Below are 19,428 nucleotides of genomic sequence, written 5' to 3'. Positions count from 1 at the left end.
TCTCTCTCTCTCTCTCTCTCTCTCTCTCTCTCTCTCTCTCTTTCTTTCTTTTTCTTTCTTTCTTTCTTTCTCTCTCTCTCTCTCTGTCTCTCTCTCTCTGTCTCCTTCCCCCTTCCTTCCTTCCTTCCTTCCTTCCTTCCTTCCTTCCTTCCTTCCTTCCTTCCTTCCTTCCTTTTCTCTGAGGGATGGGTGAGGTAGTAATTAGAAGCTTCAGAAATTGCCAAGATAATATGTAAGTCAGGTATAATGTCTTTATTATGGCTCAGAATGCTCCAGTTTACTTTTTTTTAATTCTAGCATTTTTTTCATTAAAGTTGCGTGTAAGAGGACTTTCTTCCTGCATCTTCTCAGTTGTTTCTTCCTTATATTTGCCCTTTTCCTTTTCTGCTTGGTGAGATTTGAGTTTTTTTTCTAGGGTCTTTTTGTGGTCTTTGTCCAGCTTTGACCTGGTGAAAACCACCTTGTTGGGGTGAATGCTCACGCAGACGATTGTGCCGTTTCCTTTTCCAGCTGAACCCCTTCAGTGTGGATGATGTATTTCTTCCTCTAAACCTGGACTCCTTTGCCGGTCTGCTGACTTATGGTGTCCTCGCACAACCTGACCCTCCTCATACTCTTGGATGGGCGTAGATTGAACATTGTATTTCTGTTTCAGCTCTTTGGAAAGGGGAAGACCTAATCTCCTCTGAATGTGGGCAGGTGCATTGAAATGCCTGTCCCTGTTGTTGCTTCAGTTCAAAGCCACAAAAGGATTGAACTTCATTTTGGCTCCCTCAGCTCCAGTGACGGCCATGAAAGGGTCCAGAGTTTACTTTTTTATGATGGCTGTCATTTTGGTTTCTTGTGGATGGTAGTGAAGCAGACTAGCTGTTCTTAAAATTGTGTGACAGGATACTATTTCTTCACTGTTTCCCATTCCAAATGCAAGGCAGTCTTTTTATTTTACTTAAATCTGTTAACCTGGTGAAATAATGGAGAGGTCGCTTGCACGTATGAGAGAATAAAAGCACTGTATAATAGTATGTGTGCATTCTGCACATTTTCTGTGGTTGATTTCAGAGCATGCCTTGAACTCATCCAGTTTCTCATTCCGTTTCTCCCTTGAAGCTGCAGCACAGTGGTGATTGGAAATGGAACTGCCTGCCGGGAGACTGAAGCTTACTTTGCTGACCTGATAATGAAAAATTACTTTGCACCACTGGATGTTGTTTACTGGTAAGGATGTGAGGAATATTTGTTTTCTTGGAGAGGCGTGATAACGTCTGCAGTTACTTTGGTGATGAAGTCTCCTTTTTTTTTTTTTAAGATATGTGTCTTGTTTTCTCCCCAGACTACCTCTTGCTGCTGATAAGAGCTTTGCAGGATGATTTAAATTGTCTTGTGGAGAGATTTAGGACAGGAATGATTAGAGCAGAACAAGGTCCTGAAAACGATCAGAGAGCATGTTGGGCCTTACTCATTTTTATGGGACTTTCCAGGTTGTGTGTATCTTGGGTGAGGGCTCTCGTTAAGTATTGACTGATACGTAGTTTGATGTACCAGGCTAGCAGGTATCGATAGACTGGATAACTTAGCCATCTTCTCCCAGAGACTTTCAGTCTGTGCATCATTGCCCTTCAGAACTGAAAGCCAAAGTACGTCTAATAAATTATAAACTATAAATTCTGATGTCCCATTCTCATTCGTCTCCTCAGATAACTTCCGAATAACTGTGGATTAGCGTGGCCAAGTTTCTCTATGCCTGCCCCTCCATCTCTAGAACTTCTGCTGTCATTTTCCATTGTTTCCTTAGTTTCCTTTTGGACCTCAAATAGTTGATTCTACCTTTTCCAAAGTGTAGTAGGATAGTAAGTCTTGAAAGGTTTGCTTCTAGGAGAGGGTAGTTACCATGGGTGATAGTTTAGGGGAAAGTTCTCATGAGCTGTCTCCCAGTCTTTGTGACCAATAGGGGACCGATAAGATCAACAGCAAAATGTAACTGGGGAAGAGGAGTAGGATTCATTTCGGTAGGGCAGAAGGGAGGGGCAGGTATTTAGTGTAGTATTGTATGTGCTGCGAGTATAATCAGAGTAAGTCAGGAAAACAAACTCGGGGCAACCATAGAGGATCAGAAGTTCATACAAACTACAGGTGCAATGGGCACGTGTTTCCCAAAAGAACCAGACTGACAAATCCCGTGAGCTCTTTCCGGCTCCCTTTCTATTATTCTAGCTGGGCTGGGAATACTGTGGATCTTCCCTGTTCTGGGAACTGCAAACCTGCGTCCAGTCCTTCTGAGAACATCTACAAACCCTTGACAAAACTGATTGTTTATTTCAGGCAATGCCTCTGATCTTTTTTTTTTTTAACTTTACCAGTTCACGTTAATTTGATATAACTATCTTCTGTACATTTGTAGTGATTGTAAATACAACTTTCAAATAAAAATATTTAGTGAAAATGTCCCAAATTTCACCCCAATTTGATGTATCTTGTAGCTTTAAATATGACCAAGACTATGAAAAAATCCCCAGGACAACAGAGAAGAAAATTATGTAACTATAAAATTGGCAAAAGACTGCTTTTCTAAATATGCTATATATGCTATATAAAGAACTCTTAGAAACCAATAATAAAAAGAACAATAAACTATTACAAAGAATACAAATCACAAAAGATTAACTAAAATGGCTTCTTAATACTATATATGAGATTTTTATCATTCACAGTAAAAGAAATACAAATCAAAACTTTAAAAAGATACCATGTTTTACCTATGAGATTAGCAAAATTGCAGTTTAGTAATATATTCTGTCAGTGTTGTGGTATAGGTACTTGAATACATTACAGTGGAAATGCAAAGTATTACAGTTTCTCTAGAAAGCAGTTTGGTAAACTATCAAAATTGTATACTCACAGGCCTTTCACACTGGGTAACTCACATCTGAACTCTCACGTAGACAGAATATCTTGTGGTCAGGAATATTCTTTGTTCACAGTTTTTTTTTTTTTTTTTTCCTTTTTGAGACAGGGTCTCGCTCTGCAGTTCAGGCTGGCCTTGAGCTCACTTTGTAGCCCAGGCTGGTCTCGAACTCACAACTGTCCTCCTGCCTCAGCCTCCCGAGTGCTGGGATTATGGGCGTGCGCCGCCACGCCCGGCACAGTTGTTTTAGTATACGTGCTGCCAAAGCGAGCACCGTTTACCACTGTTTAACAAGTACTGATTTGTTTCATTAAGTTTAAAAAATCAAGATAAAGTTTCTCTGTCTTCTGCCTCTCACGCCATCTGCCATGGAATTTAACTTTTCTTGCTTTTCCATCCCGTGTCTCTGGGCTGCTTTGTGGTTGATTTCTTCAGATCTCTCCTCCAGTTCACTAGCTTTTCCTTTAGCTGTCAAACCCATCTGCTGAATTTTTAATTTTGGTTTTAATATCTCTGTCTTTTAGAAATTCTATTTGTTAGTTCTTCAGCTTTATTGAGAAATAATTGACATGAGGAATTGTACAATTTTCAGTTTTGACACATGTGCACTCCCATGCAACTATCACTGTAATCAAGATAAGGAACATACCTATTACTCACCCAAATTTCTTTGTGTTCTTTTAATCCACCTTTCTCTCTCTAACTCCGTCTTCCCCCAGGGAACCTCTGCTTGGCTTTCTGTAGGTGTGAAAAGTTACAGTTTGTCTTTTGTACACTTAGATATAATGGAATCAACAGCATCTATTGTTTTACTGACTTCTTTCACTGAGCATAATTATTTTGAGATTCATCTGTACAGCAGCATATACACAGTTGTTCATTGTTTTAAACTGACAAGTATTCTATTGTACAGTTGTATCATAATGAGTGTGTTTATTCGCCTCTTGGTGGACATTGGGGTTGCCAGTTTTTGACTCTTACAAATAAAGGACCATGAGCATTTTTGGACAAGTCTTTTTGTAAATTTAGGCTTTTGTTTCTTTTTGGTACATACCCAAGTATGGAAAAGCTGTGTTGTGTGGTAGGCATCTGATTAACTAAAGAAACTGCCAAAATGTTTTTCAAGGTGGTTGTACCATTTTACATTCCCACTAGCAGTTCTACTTTCTCCATATCCTAGTGGAATTATAAAATTATGGCTTTTTAACTTTAGCTATCCTACTAGATGCACAATGATATGTCATTGTGGTTTTAATCTGCATTTTTTAGTGATTAATGGTATGGAACACCTTCATTTGTTTACTTGCCGTCTTGTGTCTTTTTTGCTGAAGTATCTGTTTAAATCTTCCCATTTAAAAAAAATGGGTTGTTTTTCTTCCTGTTATTAAATAAGGGTATTATTTGTTCTGAATAGAAGTCCTTTGCCAGGGAAACGTTTGTAAAACATATACAGGGTCTCACTATGTAGTTCAAACTGTCCTTGAACTCACTGTGTAACCTTGAAGTCAAGGTGATCTTCTTGCCTCAACCTCTTGAGTGCTGGGATTATAGGTGTGTTGCATCAAGCCCGGCTTTTACATTCTTTTTAAAATAGGATCTTTTGAATAGCAAAATATTTTAATTTTAATGAAGTCTTCTTTATCAAATTTTAAATACCTCATGTATTTTGCTTCTATTTAAGGGATGTTTGGCAAAATCAAGGTCACCATAATGTTCTTCTAGAAATTTTATACTTTTAGCTTTCATTTAAATCTAGAAGTTTTAGACTAAAAGTACCATCTATCCATTAAACTTATTTCAGATGTATTTCTCATCTCTAGAAGTTCTTTTTTTCAGATCTACTTGATCATTCTTAAAGTTTTTGGTTGTTCCTAAACATGTTTTCAAGTCTTTTTTTATTTCCTTAAGTATATTAAGGATTGTGTTTTATAGCCTACATGATAGTTCTATCCAAAATCTTTGCAAGTCTATATCTGCTGTCTGTTGTAACTGCTAGTTCAGCTTTGTTTCCTCTTCTGTTTATTTTTTATTATAGACTCTTGATTTTCATGGGATTTTTTTTTTCTTTCCTATGGGAATTCACTGAGGCCTGGATTGATTGTAAATTGCTTCAAAGAGGATTTGCATTTGGTTCTGACAGGCTCCTGTAGACACTGTACAATCAATTTGGGATCACTTAAATTAAATCCTTGGCTTGAGCTTTTTTTTCTGACCACCCAGGTAGTGTGAATTTAGACTGCAAACTAGAAAGATGGCTTACGGCTCCATGTTCTCATCAGCCATTCCCTCCATCAGCCTGTGACAAGGTCTAAGACAGTTCATATCCATTGTGATCCCCCGGGGTTAGGATGTAGTGAGTTTATTTCTATTTTACCCTTATACCAAGGGCTTAACCCTTTGGGATCCCAGCTTTACATGTGTGAGGGTAGGTGGAGGAACCTCTTGTTTATAGCTGTCTTAGGTGAACCCTGGGTTTTGTGTTCTATTCCTTATATTCTGTGAAAGCTCTGTGAGACCATGGAACTGGAAAATAAATGTTACTCTGTTCAGTAGTTGTTCTTGGCTGAAAGTTGGCTTCATAAGTCAAGCTTCCCATTTGTACTGCATTACTTTTACCTTTAGTATTTCTTTCTTGCTAACTCCCAGATGCATTGAAGAAGATGTATTATAGTTAGGATTGGATTAACCTAAGTAGGTAATTTGTCATATTCCTGGGAAACAGAGGTTACTACTTGGTTTTCTATTTTAAATTTGCTTTAAGTTTAAAATTCGGTGTTTTCAGCCACCAAAACTGGATAAAATTGTAAAAGAAAATAGCTTTCATCTTTCGGCAATTAAATGTTCTGTTTTTAAAGTATGTCCCAGAGAGAGATTTTGACAAATCCAGGAAAATACAGAGGAAATGTAAAGTTATAAAAATAATTTGTAATCTCGATATTCAAAAAATGGTGTTTGTATTTTGTTGCTTTTCTTGTTGTTTTACTTGTCTGTCCATTCATCCAGTGAGTAGTTTTCACATGTAAGTAAATGTTAAATTGAATAAGATAGATGCACTAAGAGGCAGGAAGAGAACTTTTTTTACTATCCCAGCTCCTTACCTCTGTTTGAACTCAGATTCACCCCTGGCTGAGCAATGGACAGATCTCACAGCTGTTTTAGTTCCTCTCAGTCATTAGAACAGTGTCATTTCAGCAATCGAGATGTTTCTCTGGGGTGGTAATCAGAGCACACAACCCAATACAAGTTAATGTGTATTTCAGGCCTGGGAAGTACTGCTTCAGTCTGGGAGGTACTGCTTCACCCTGGGTTTGCGGGTGACATGGGCAGCTTCCTCTTCGTTGTGGGTTAGATCTGAAAAGGTTCAGGTGTTCTATTGGATTTGAGGGTGCTAAACTCAGTGGATTGATCCTGGCTCCTCACCCACTCTCTGCTGTTCTTGCTCAGTGCTTCCTGGCTGCCGTGAGTTGAGCAGCTTTTCTGTGCCAGGCCTTTACACCGTGCCGTTTCTGCTTTGGAGCCAGCCAGCCGAGGGGCTGAAACCTTTGAAGCTGTGAGCCAGAGTAAACCTCTCCCCTTCTAAGTTGCAGGTGTCAGGTGTTTTGCCCCAGCAGTGGAAGGGGGACTAATGTACTCTCTTTTCTCGCAGTAGGGGATTTTTAAAAATCTCTCTTTATTTAGGCCTTAAAGTTAAGACAAAGAGGGAAAAGAAGCATAGTCTTAGGAACTGGGAATAGTTACAGTGTGGGGATCCGGCCTGCTGGGCGGCCCTAATACAGTTGCTTCTTTCATGAAAGAGGAATTTTTCTAATGATGAATCTATATACAGAGAATTAAGAGCAAGGAAGCACAGAGAGAGAGAGAGAAACAGGGAGAGAGAGACAGACAGACAGACAGGGAGAGAGGGAGGGAGAGAGAGAGATCTTACTTCTTGGTAATGGGATTTCTCTTTGTGTGATATATGAGATCCATGTTAAGAAAGCCACCCAGGCTAGCCGGGTGTGGTAGTATTTGCCTATAATCCCAGCCTCTGAGAGGCTGAGGCAGGATGATCACCACTAGTTCAAGGCTATTCTGGGCTAGTGAGTTCGATCAGCCTGGATTACATCAGGAAATCTTGTCTTATCCCCACCCCACCCCCCACCCCCCAAAAAAGAAAGGAAGAAAGCCACCCTGGGTGAAGTAAAGTGTGATGAATTTATGTTCTCATTCGTACCATCCAGATTCATCTCACTTTACTGTGTCATATGAGCTGTTTGGAGCCCTGTTTTTCATATTGTAGGCTGCACCCATTAGAGCAAGATGAAATCAGTAGCGGACCGGGCATGGTGGCGTACACCTACAGTCCTAGCACTCTGGAGAGCTGAGACAAGAGGACTGCACGCTCAAGCCCAGCTTGGGAAATTTAGCAATTTGTTGAGACCCTGTCTCAAAATAACAAATAAAAAAGGGCTGGGAATGTAGCTCAATGTGAAGGCCCTAAATTCTCAGGACCATCACGGAATCCAACCCAGCCCAAACCAATAAGGAAACAAATAAATGAGGAATCAAAACCAAATTAAATATAAAAGGATAGTGCAGTGGGCTAAGTATTACCATGAATATTTGCATTGGTCGCATGTAAGTGTTGTGTATAGGGTTACTATGTGTATTTGTCAGAGGATGGTGAGAAAAATCTGAGGAGCATGCTGAATGAAATCCACTAACCTTTGATACTTTTAAAAGTTTTGGAACTCTGAAAAAAATGGGCAAAGATTGGCCTGAAAGATTCTGTAACAAAATAGTAGGAAGCTCTTAGAAATGTACTTCAGACTACCTTATAAAATGACAAAATGCCCTCTTAACAAAGCGAATTGGGTAGTGGCTCACAGGTTACACTGAGATGTGTTAACGGGACAAATGTGCTCTATCAGTAAAAATGTGACCCATGGTTCTTTATAGGTTTTCTGGAAAAAAGTTGAAATTAATAGAAATTTTTCAGTTAAGATTCCTCATGTCAAAGAAAACTTTCTGAACACTGGTTATTAACACATGTCAAAGTTTTATTGCAATTTTATTGCAAGAGAAAAGGCTTCTAGTAGGCCAATTCAGAGATACACTTTTGTTAACACAATTTTGTAAACAGAGAATGTAAAACAGTTGTAGTAGAAAAACAAACAAAAATATTTAGGAGATTGGTTTGTAGAACAAGTCCTTACCCATGAAAGTAAATTTAAAAATGTTTTAAATCTTCTATTAAGAATGCTTTTATTTATTTTTTTAGAAGAAGATTGTGAATTTTCTTTGCAAACCAAGTTTGGAACAATTTAATGTTCGTGCATTTTTCTTAATCTTCTGATGTCTCCTAGTGTCTCATCTGTGATTTAGCTCTTATATATTTAGGCACAGTGTGTAATATACAAATATTCCACTGTGTTCTGAGTAGAGCACATTGACTTCATGAAGTGGCCACCAGGAAAAGAGTGGGAACTAAAAGTAAACCAGTTTGTGTGTGCTGACTGCAGGCTTCCCGCTCAGTGTGAATTTTACAAGGATGTATACGAAGCTGAAAAATGTGTAAGGAACCAAGGATATATGCAAGAGGGGATTTGCTGATCTATCACATATAGTACTAGAAGATGAAAGCTCAAATTCATCTATTACCTTTTTATCTCAACTGTACAACATAAAAAAGCTTTTAGCGATCATCTGAAGGAAAACAAAGTTAGAAAGGGGATCCTGTTGCTTGTAGGTAGTGCTAATTGATTGTTATAATCTAATCAGTGCCAAAGAGGAAGTGGTATTACTCACTTCCTGTTATTGTGAGATTAAATGATTTTGGAGAGCCAGGCTCAGTAGCCCAATCTTTTAATCCCAGCACTCAGGAGGCTGAGGTAAGAGAATCATAGATTCAGAGCCAGACTGGGCAACTTAAACCTTGTCTTAAAAAAAAAAGATTTTAGGGCTGAAATGATAGAATAGGTATCAATAAAAGAAAACTGAATTGTGATTAAAATAATATGACATCAAGAGAGTGAGCATTTCTCATTTTATCTTCTGGCCCAGATGAAACATTTTTTAAAATTCTGGGTGAATTTATGAATCAAATTTTGCAATTTTTGATAAATTGTGAAAGCCTTGAGATAAACAGGTTTTTTTGATGTTCCGAAGGTGAAATAGATTATGCACATGATTATTGAGTGTGATCTTGATCAGTCAAGATTATTATGAGAGGATAGTTTATGAGTATGTAAGAAAGAACAGTAGAACTCTAGAAAGAAAGAGTGCATGCTCTTATGAATAAAACATTTTCATTTTCTGTTAGGAAAATTAGACTGGTAGATACATCTGGATCTTGGCACAGCTTTTGGTGGCGTCTTGACACTCTTCTGGATAAACTAGAGTCTTGGTTATGTGGCTGCCACGAAGCTGCTGATTAGCTAATAGATGGGTGTGTGGTGTGAGAGCCCCAGTGCCATGCCCTGGACACTGGATTAGTTAATATTTTAGTCAATAACTTAGTCGAGGTTTGGAGGACTAATTTTCAAATTTGTAGACATTGAGATTTATTAGAAGAAGTATCTGAAAAGTGTTTGAAAGTCTTTACTTTTTGGATTTGATCTTACTATGTGAACTTTCATGATGCCAGAGGGTATTTTGGTAGAAATTTTGGTGGGATGATTTCTAAGATTTCTTTTTTTTTTTTGACTCCAATCATGGATCATTCCTATCCAAGTAACATGCAGCAGATATCTCCTGCCCTGACTTACCTGTTTTTTTTTTGTTTTGCTTTAAAGAAATTTACTTTCTAACACATCAGTAAGCATAGATATACAATTGGAGATATATCTAGCTATGTAAAGTGTGTAATGTTATGAAGTCAGTACTGTTTTATATGGAGTGAAAGTTGTGGTTGCTATTATTTATTTTTCATGAGTGCAGTGCGTTACCTGTTTTACATGAGGAGCTTTCCTCAAAATGATGAAGGCCATGAATTGGAGACAACCTATATTGTTTTCTGGACATTAATTTGATTATTATGCTTAAGAACAAGTTAAGGTGATGGTATTTAAATTCTTCACTTAAGGCTTGAGAAGATGTAAGTGACATTGCAGAATTTTGTTATCTTTCACATATTTCTCTGTCCATTCCTGTGATTACTATAAACACTCTACTCCTGTTGGTAAGGTTTCCTTGTTGGGGTGTTTATGGTACTAAGTAAATTTTAAAATAAATTTATGTTCATTTTGTTGAAAGGTGAAAGTGCTTTTAAAAGTATATATTTAAATCAACTTTTAGGGGAGTATTGTGGGAAAAGAGGCATAAGGAATAAATAATTAGAGAGTATGTGTTTGGTTTTAAAATACTATTTGGATCTGAATTCAGTTTGACAGTTTTTGATCAAAATAAAATGTTTTACCAGTTTTGTAGCCCATGTGTTTTTGTGTTCCTAAGTCCAATTTAAATATCTGTAGGAGTTGCTCCAACCCACCCTTAACCATAGCCCTTTTTGCAGATCTTCATTTATTGACTTAGATTAGAGCTGGCCCAGTGCCCAGTGATGGTCATTTCTCATCTTAAGGTTTTTGGTTACAAATCTGCTTTTGTTGCCAGTTCCAATACAGATTCTTGATTGTTTTTGTTAGTTTTATTATAAGTTCTTGCCAAGGATACAGTGTAGTATAACCAAAACAGATGTTCTGTTTAGACAAGTGTATTTGCTATCACAGGACCTAAAATGTAAATTAAATGATAAAATGTTCAGCATTAATGTAACAATTGGTGAACTTTGGGATTTTATTATTTTTGATAGCTTTTAAAAAATGGAAGAAAAATGTCCTATTTTGAGCAATTATTTAACATTTTTTTCTCAGCCAATCTCAGTTTGTGTATGTACAATTTTACATTTAAGTACTCTTCCAAGCTGAAATTTTACGACTTTGAAGGAAGCATAGAGTTCACAGATTTCATATATCTACAGTTTTGTTTTCTCTGAAAGTATTTTTATATCAGATAAATAGTACTTTCTGTCGCAGAAGTATCAGTCGAATAGAAAGGATGGTTTTGAAGACTTTAATACTTGTCAAGAGATAGGTGAAATATATATACATAGACTTTCCTATAAGTGGTGACCTTCGTAAATAAGACACTGTGTCACAGGGTTGTAGAGTCCATTGTTTTGTGTTTTTAGTAACCATCTCTGTAAGCAGTTCCAGTATAGTCACGGTTTATGCTGGGTTCTGTGTTGTAGTGAATACAGATGTATAGTAGGTACAAGATAGATATATTAATATTAAATAATTTTAATTACTTTTGATCATATTTCCTAGAATAAATTGAATATGTGAGGAGCAGTAGTGTATATTCAGTGATTAATAATGAGACTTTATTTTGAGGTTATTAACTCTTCAGCCTATTCTGATTCGTACTTGTTTTCTGTAGCATTAAACAGCTTTCTGTTTTCTCTCATCTCGAGCTTGTTTTCCTTCACCTTTGGTTTGTCTTCCCTCACCTTTGGCCAGCACTTTTCCAGAGAAGTATTCAATTAATTATTGAGGAACAGTTAAATGTTTTTCTTACTGCTTCTGTTAGGTTTGTGCGGAAGCACTAGGTTTGTGTTCTGTCTCTGTCCGTGTCTCTGTCATTTCATTTTGCATTACAAGAATTCAAAATTGCTGGACTCCTTCACGAGATCCTTTTTATTTGGGTATATAGGACTTGAAGATTCGGGAGCCAGGAATAGGAGGTCTTGAATCAGTCTTATTTGTATTTTTTGGCATTGGGCGGCAGTGGGGTGGGGGTGTTGACTCTGATGTATTTTATGTGGCTAAATCTCTGTATTATGCTTTCCTAACTTACTGAAATACCACTTTCAAGTTCCCCACATCCGTACATTTCTAAGGTTACACCCAGCTTAATCTCCACTGCTTTTCCGCTTCATAGCACTTACATTTTGAAGGAACCCTAACATTTGGGTTCACATTATGATAATGATGTTTCAGGGCATGGAGGATTAATGATGTCTCAGGTCTAGTTGCAGAATAAAGTACAGAAGCACTTGTAAAACTTCCCTGATTGGTGAGTTGAAGTCCTTTTATTTATTCACTACTCATGCAGCATTAATCCGTATTTCATCAGGTACCTACAGTGCTGTAATTCTAGACGTGACCTTGGGTCTTGATTTACTTCGGCTCCGTTTTCTTTGTTAATGTGCCATGAAAGAGGTACATGAAAGATAGCCAACTTCAAAGCACCTTTTAAAGTACAATGGTTGGTAGGAATTCCCTGGTATTTAACACTGTCTGTCAAACGTTTCAGCTGGTTTGCGTCCTTTTACAAGCTAGTGCTTGCTGCACTATAAGAAATTTAAAGCAGTTGTTTCAAGCCTTGGTGGGAGTACAGTGGGGGGTATAAGCGATGGTAGTGGTGGTGATCATAATGGTAAGGTGCCAGTAATTGGCCAGGGAAGAGAGTCAGCGAGAGGTTAAGAACATACTATTTTCAACTGTGTCTCTCCCAGTGTTTTCTTTGTTTTTCTGGGTGAAGGATCTTTAGTCCGACACAGTGTTTATGATCAGAGGAGGCACTTACCTTGATTGTCAGTGGATAAGATGGCCACAGCACATGCTCAGCCCTCTGTGAAGGAAAAAGGTTGTCATTATCTTGTTCAAATATTGTTTAACTAATTTAATTTCACAACTTGTTTATTCTTTACTGAGTCAGGAGAAGAAGTTATTAAACTTAGTAATGTGGGAAACTGAAGCTGCAGAAAGAACAAAGGTGATGGGACTGGAGAAGACTTGCCATGTGTATGGTGAATATTAATCTCCCCATACACACATCTTTTAAATGCTGCTTTCTCTGTTCTGAACTGACTATATGATGGTAGAACTTCTTGCAGCTAAGTTTTGAAAGTGATACCTTTTTTGTGTCACAAATAATTGGCTGTTTTTCCTACTTTTAAAGCCTTTACTTCTTAGATTCTCACCAGAGTTGACTCTGGATCTGTTCCTATCATGCTTACCATAGAATTTCCATAATCTGAATAGTGAAAAATAAAATTATGTAATTTTTAGAAAATGAAATTTACTTGCCTTTAGATTTATATTGGTACTTCATTTTCAATTTACTAATATAACCTTGGCTTGTAGAGGTCTTTTGAAATCTAGTGTAATAAAAACTCTTGTAAATAATACTTATTATTAAGCATTTGTATGATATTAAAATATTTTTAAGTTAATACATTTTCTTGATGTTCTGTAATTTTGTCCGCAGTTATCTGCCTAACATTTTATTTATATGTGATGTGAAGATAAATTTCAACCCAGACCTGGCCTCTGCAATTTATTGGACTAAAGATTCAGTCCTGTAAAATACAAAAAGTCAGCACCGCAGCTAACTTACACAGAGGAGCTTGATTATGCCTGGCCCTCAAGCTAGGCTAATGGCTCAAGACAGACTGTAATTGTCAATGTAGAATGAGCTACAGAGGCCTCGTTAGGGGTTTTATGAAGGGAGATAATGTAGTATGTGTAAGGAATGATCAATGTGTGCGATTTATTTAGCATCTGAATCTGTACTTACAGAAGGCAGATGAGAGGGCTGTACCATGCTCATTTGCTGCTATTGCTGTTTATACCATTCGTAGCTCACCTCTTACTTTGAAAGAGTGACTTCTAGAGTTGAGAGAGATGGATATAAGGACATAGGTAGTAGAGTGATGCTAGGAAGAAGATATGTATCTTTCCATTCGTGCCACTTTGCCATTCAACCTCTGTCCTCCTACCTCTTTCATGGTTAACGGCATCTTCTTGTACATATAGAATATGTTCCTTTAATCATTTTTTATTTGAGCTATCATAGAGATAATTGGGAGATGAAGCATAGTACTGCTTAGAAAGCCAAGATCTTATTTTTTTACCATTTTAACTTTCTTGGAGTAAGGAGTTATAGAGTACTTTGGTGACTTTGGGCTTATGCTTTTTTTTTTTTGATTTTAAGATTCTGCGATTTTGTGTATCCTACCTAATTCAGGATCAACAGTTATAATACATAAATTTGCCCTAATATTGTATATGTTGTTATGTTAAATACAGGTTAGTCTAAAGTTTGATTGGTAAGGGTTATTAGGCGACACTTATTAGTTACTTGGTGATAAGGAACTTGAATGAATCACAGCTGAGCAGTTGATGAATATGTTTTGGACCAATTTATAGGTTTACTTGATTATCCTATTTACCTAAAATTCCTACTATTCTTCAAGGCATTTTTAGTTTTCCTTTCAACATCGTGATTTTCATGAATCTGAAAATTATGAGTTACTGTAAACTTTTGATAGACTGCAGTCTTGTGACAAAGAACTATCTTTGAATTAGATAGTTCTGTTGTTTAAAACCATGCCACCGCCACCACTGACATTATCATATTTCACTTCCTATTTTAAGTTATGCTTAGCAGTATATTTGGGGTGTTTCTGGCTCAGAATTCAGGTGTTGTTATTGCCAACACTTCGTGGGATATGGATGCAAAGAGCCCTTTGTAACGTCTTCAGTAATGAGAGCTATTGCAAGGGTGTCCATTTCTATTCAAATCATATAACTCTAATTTCTAGCATTCAGTGTTTTCCTTCTCTTAAGGTCTTAGGCTTATTTTCATTTCTATCAAAGGAACCTAGATGTGTATTTCTTAAAAAATATTACCTCTCTCAGGATCCTCTACCTCTCAACTCCTTTGGGAGATTTTATACATGGTTCTCAAAGGGAGATGCTACTTTAAGATAGTTTAAATTTTGGTGGTACAAGCAATCAAAGTTTCCACCATGAAATCAGCCTTTTTTTTTTTCTATTTTAAGCAATTTTTTTGTTGGGTACAGAAAGACTGGGAGGATATTAGAGATTCCTGTTCAAGTTTTCCAGTTTGGATGTTGACATTTTCTTATTCAGGGATTTACGCAGGGAGGTATGAAAAATAGATGAAGAAAGTAGACCTGAGATAAAGAGGTTTTGAAAAATCTTATATCTTTCAGGTTTGATTTGCTTCTGTTTATCTTCGTTTTTTTAAACGGCTTTTTTTCCATCGTCCCTCTTAACTACATTTCCTTAGTGAGAAGTGACGGGTTTATGCTTAGCAAAAAAATGTAAAATGTGTCTGTCTTCTTGGGGTTGGGGATTTGTCTCCAAAGTGTAGTATATGCACAGCATCAGTTTTTGGCATTATGGAGAAGCAAAATATTTCATTTTAATTCCTCTCCACATATCTTACTGTGATATCACAATTATTGTCTTCACTAACATTTCAGGAATCTTCTGGTTATTTGGATAGTTGTCATCTCTTTTGTTTATCAAAATTCATCTATTCTCTCATTCAACAGATTATACTGTGGCAATGAGTATCTCAGTCTGCTAGGTTATTGGAGTCAGAGTCACAAAATCATACCCAAGTATCACACCATGTTCACTATAGCAGCGAAACTTCCCTGGACTCCTTTTCAGTTTATGACACTGTTGTTTCTTTTGCCACCTTTTGACTTCTGCCTTTGTTAACCATTCTTTCTACACATTTTATACATAGAATGCCAAACATTTTCCTTATTTTATTCTCTTTTTTTTTTCTTGATCATCTCTTCATGCCCTTCTAGGGTTCATTTTTTGCATCCATGTGAATTTTACATTGACATTGTTGTTTCAGTTCTCTTCAAATACCTGATCTTAAATGTCCTGTGCTAGTCGTCTCTAGTGTCTTCATGCCTGATTTTTCAGCATCAGACTTCTAGCATTCGGGCAAATGTTTCTCTTTCATTTTATTTTGTTCTTTTATAACCTTTTCCTTTGCCTAACGATTCTCTCTTAGGCATAGAACTTGTAATCTTTGATTTACTTGTCACATACCCCATTCCAAATTATCAGTAAATCCCATTGATTACACTGTGGCAATGTGTCTTCCATTTCTTTTCTTTCCTTCAGTGTCTCTGGTTTGCCAGTTGTGTGGTTTACCAGTCAGCTGATAGGGCTTTCATGAACTAGCCTCAACCCACTTCACGTAATAATCTTTTGATATTCTCTCTCAACCTAAGTCTTAGTATGTATCATTCAAACATTCATAATCTGAGTCTCCATTGTCAGCTTTATATTGTGCCTTTGATGTCATTCATAAAGGATTCATAATTTTAAAAATTACATAAATAATATATCATTTATTATTCATATAAAAATTAGGGGACTGAGGCAGTAGCTCAGAGTACTTGCCTAACCTGCATGAGTGAGTTTGATCCCCAGCACTGCCAAAAAACAAAACAGAACTTCTCATTGTGTTGTCACAGAGTTAGAATTGCATGTTGTATTTTATTAAACACAAGCTAATATAAATTCATTTTTAATGTTTATTTTTCAAAGCAGTCTCATTTAAATCTTCTCCTGATCTGCTTCTATTACTTACAGTGAAAATTTGTTTCTTCCTTTCAGGGGTTTCCTTTTAAATACTGCCCTCTCCCCCAACCTGGTGTTCTTAGATCCCCAGTAGGCCAAGTAAATTGGAATATTTGTTCTTTGAACATATATGGAATTTTTCCTGCCTCTTTTGTAATTAAGGGCTCAGGCTTCAGAGGCGGGTTTGAATTACACTTTTATCCCTTACTACCACAGTGACTGTGCTTAAGTTCCTTAATCTCTCTGGGTCTCTTCATCTCTAAAGTGAGGATAATAATAGTATCTACTTTATAGAGTGTTTTTGAAGGTTAAATAGACAAGACATTAAAAATACTTAAAGTAGTGCTTTGCACATAGTATGCAACCAGGAACTGACAGTTGCTGTTATTTTTACTATAGCTACTAAATGTATAATAATAATAACAGTTATTATTATTATTGCTTATACTGTTTTCTTCCCTTAGAACACCGTTTCTTCATTGTCTGTCAAAACCTTACCTCTCCTTCATGGCCTATCTTAGATTCTATTCTCCATGAAATTCTCTTAGGTGTTTCAGGTTGGAATTAATCTTAGCCTCTTCTGTATGACGGTAAAACTTACTATGTATTTCTACTGTGACACTTACTATATCATCTTCTTTGAACTGTACTTATTTGCATAACATTTGGATAGTATTTATGATCACGACATCAGTTTTTTTCATCCCTTTAGAGTAGCACCTAGTTGCCTGTATCACCCAAGGTGGTATGCTGGAATCTGAATTGATTTAAAACTACCCCCTCCCTTGCTGCACATGGTGTATGCGTATAAGCGTATATGACCCTTCAGTAAAGACACTCCCATAAGGGTTATGGAGGATATAAAAATAAATGGCATGGGGGCTGGGGATTTAGCTTAGCTGCACAGCACCTGCCTGGCAAGTGTGAGGTGATGAGTTTGATTCCTGGTACCAGAAAAAAACCAAAAAAAGAAAAAGGGCATGCATTCCAGATTAAAACCAAGTGTTAGCTACACATTATAAGAACACTCTAAAAATACACCATAGAAACAAACAGTAATGATTAAGTAAATCATGCTTCACCTCTCATCTTAACACATACAACATTATTGCTCCAGCTAAAGCCCGCTGCCTGTCTACATCTCCACTTCTACCCTTTCAGAGGTGTTCACTCTTGAGTTCTGGGTTTCTTTGCTCTTTTGCATGGTGGCTCCTTTATATAAATAGAACCCTATTGCGTATATTCTTCTGTGAATTACATTGTTTTTCTCAAGATTATTTCATAGGGTAATTCATTTGGGGGTATTCATGGTTACATTACATAATTATAAAACTTTTTTCTGTTTTATAGTTTAACATTTGGGTCTTTTTTGGTTTTGTTTATGGAGGTCCAATTTCATTTATTTTGTCTACATATGGGTTTTCTTGAGATAATTCACACACTGTGTAATAAGCCCATTTGAAGGGTACAACTCACTGATTTTTAATGTAGTCTCGGATAAGTGCTACCATCCCTACTGTCAATTTAAAATCATTTTCATCATTTCAAAAAGAAATCTTTTATCCTATAGCTCTCATTTCCTACCTCCTCATCCTTCATTGTTATGGTCTGGAGGACTGTCCCTTGAGGGTCCCTGCTACAGGCTTGGTGCTATTTAGAAGTAGTGAAGTCTTTCGAAAGTGAAGCCTAGTGGGAGATTGTTAGGTCATAGAAGCCAGCCCCTGGAAGGGAATTGTAGAGTCTGCTGCCTCTTTCTTTTCCTCTCTGTTTTGGCTCACAAGGTGAGTGGTTTGTCCCATGGGGGCTCCTGCCATATGGTGCTGCCTTGCCAGAGCCCAGAGCAGTGGGGCTTCTTGATGATGAAGGAACCTCCAAAACCGTGAGCCATAAATGTTTCTCCTGAGTTGATTGCCATGGGTATTATAATGACAGAAATCTGACTGATACAACCACTAATCTATTTTCTGTCCTGTAGATTTCTCTCTTGTGCACATTTTGTATGAATAAAATATCACCTGTGGTATTTTGTGACTGGCTTCTTTTATTTAGCATAATGTTTTCAGAGTCTGTGCATGTTGTAGCATGTGTCAAAATCTCATTTCTTTGGCTGAATAATAATATTCCATTGAATCGATGGTTAGTTCTACTCATTGCCTATTAGAAGTAATGCTACCTCAAACATTCATGTGTAAGTTTTTTAACTTACGTGCTTATTTCTTTTAAGTGTATACCTAACATTAGAATTACTGTTATAACTGATTAATTGAAGAACAGCGGTTTTCTAACATGGAAGCAACATTTTATATTCCTATCAGGTATGTGAGGGTTCTGATTTACTTATATCCTATTACACTTACTTGACTTTTTATTTTAGACATTGTTGTGGGTGTGAAATGGTATCTTGTTGTAGGTGTGAAATGCATTTCCCTGATGACTAATGATGTTGAGCATGTTTTCATATGCTTTTTGAGTATTTGCATACATTTCTTGAATGAATCCCTATTCAGATCCTTTTCTTACTTTTGTTCTAGAACTTAATAATAGAAAGACTGTATTTTATTGGTAATTTCAATTCTTTAAAAATTTTAAGAAATTTTTAATGAAAGACAACAAAATTCTTAATTATTGTGTGAAAGATGTTTTGAGGTATATATAAGTTGTAGAAGGACTAAACTTAGCTAACATAGGCATTACCTCACATAATTATCATTTTTATAGTAGGAACACTTCACATCCATTCTCTTAGTACTCCTCAGTAATATAGTATTAACTGTAGTCACCATATTCTGTAATCGATCTCTTGGACTTTTTGCTCCTGTCTAACTGAAATCTTTGGTCATTTCTTCTTTAGATTATTTGTTGTTATTAGATTATTATTTTAAATGTTGGATTGTAAGGGTTTTTGTAGTTGTGAATATGTCTCTTATAATTTGCAAATATTCTCTCTCATTCTGTGGGTTGTCTTTTAAATTCTCTATGACATCATTTGAAGATGACAGTTTTCCATTTGGATAAAGTCTTATTTATCTTTTACTTGGCTCTTTTTATTGTTTATTGGTACAATTTAGATATACATAATGATCACATCATCATAGGGAACTTGTACCTGTATATGATATATCTTTA

At 36.6% G+C, this 19,428-nt stretch overlaps 1 protein-coding gene, 1 long non-coding RNA gene and 1 pseudogene across 8 annotated transcripts in view; 1 reads left to right on the top strand and 2 right to left on the bottom strand.

The window, feature by feature from the left end:
• Positions 1-19,428, top strand: part of Srbd1 (S1 RNA binding domain 1) — a 267,356-nt gene that overhangs the window by 118,999 nt on the left and 128,929 nt on the right. For all 7 annotated transcript variants that reach the window (XM_013517552.1, XM_013517551.1, XM_013517549.1 and 4 more), the window contains one exon: positions 1,108-1,215. In XM_013517552.1, the coding sequence (XP_013373006.1) occupies positions 1,108-1,215 (108 nt within the window). The remainder of the gene's footprint in view (positions 1-1,107; positions 1,216-19,428) is intronic.
• On the bottom strand, positions 199-1,078 carry LOC102008895 (annotated as a pseudogene).
• On the bottom strand, positions 3,557-17,952 carry LOC102009224. The gene is made up of 3 exons (XR_262074.1): positions 17,887-17,952; positions 12,470-12,514; positions 3,557-3,640 (listed from the first exon to the last, which is right to left on the bottom strand). It is a non-coding gene; the product is annotated as an uncharacterized LOC102009224 (long non-coding RNA).

The sequence above is a fragment of the Chinchilla lanigera genome, unplaced genomic scaffold, assembly GCF_000276665.1.
Source record: "Chinchilla lanigera isolate Chin_1 unplaced genomic scaffold, ChiLan1.0 scaffold00040, whole genome shotgun sequence".
Classification (NCBI taxonomy): domain Eukaryota; kingdom Metazoa; phylum Chordata; class Mammalia; order Rodentia; family Chinchillidae; genus Chinchilla; species Chinchilla lanigera.
This window is presented reverse-complemented; position numbering and strand designations above follow the sequence as displayed.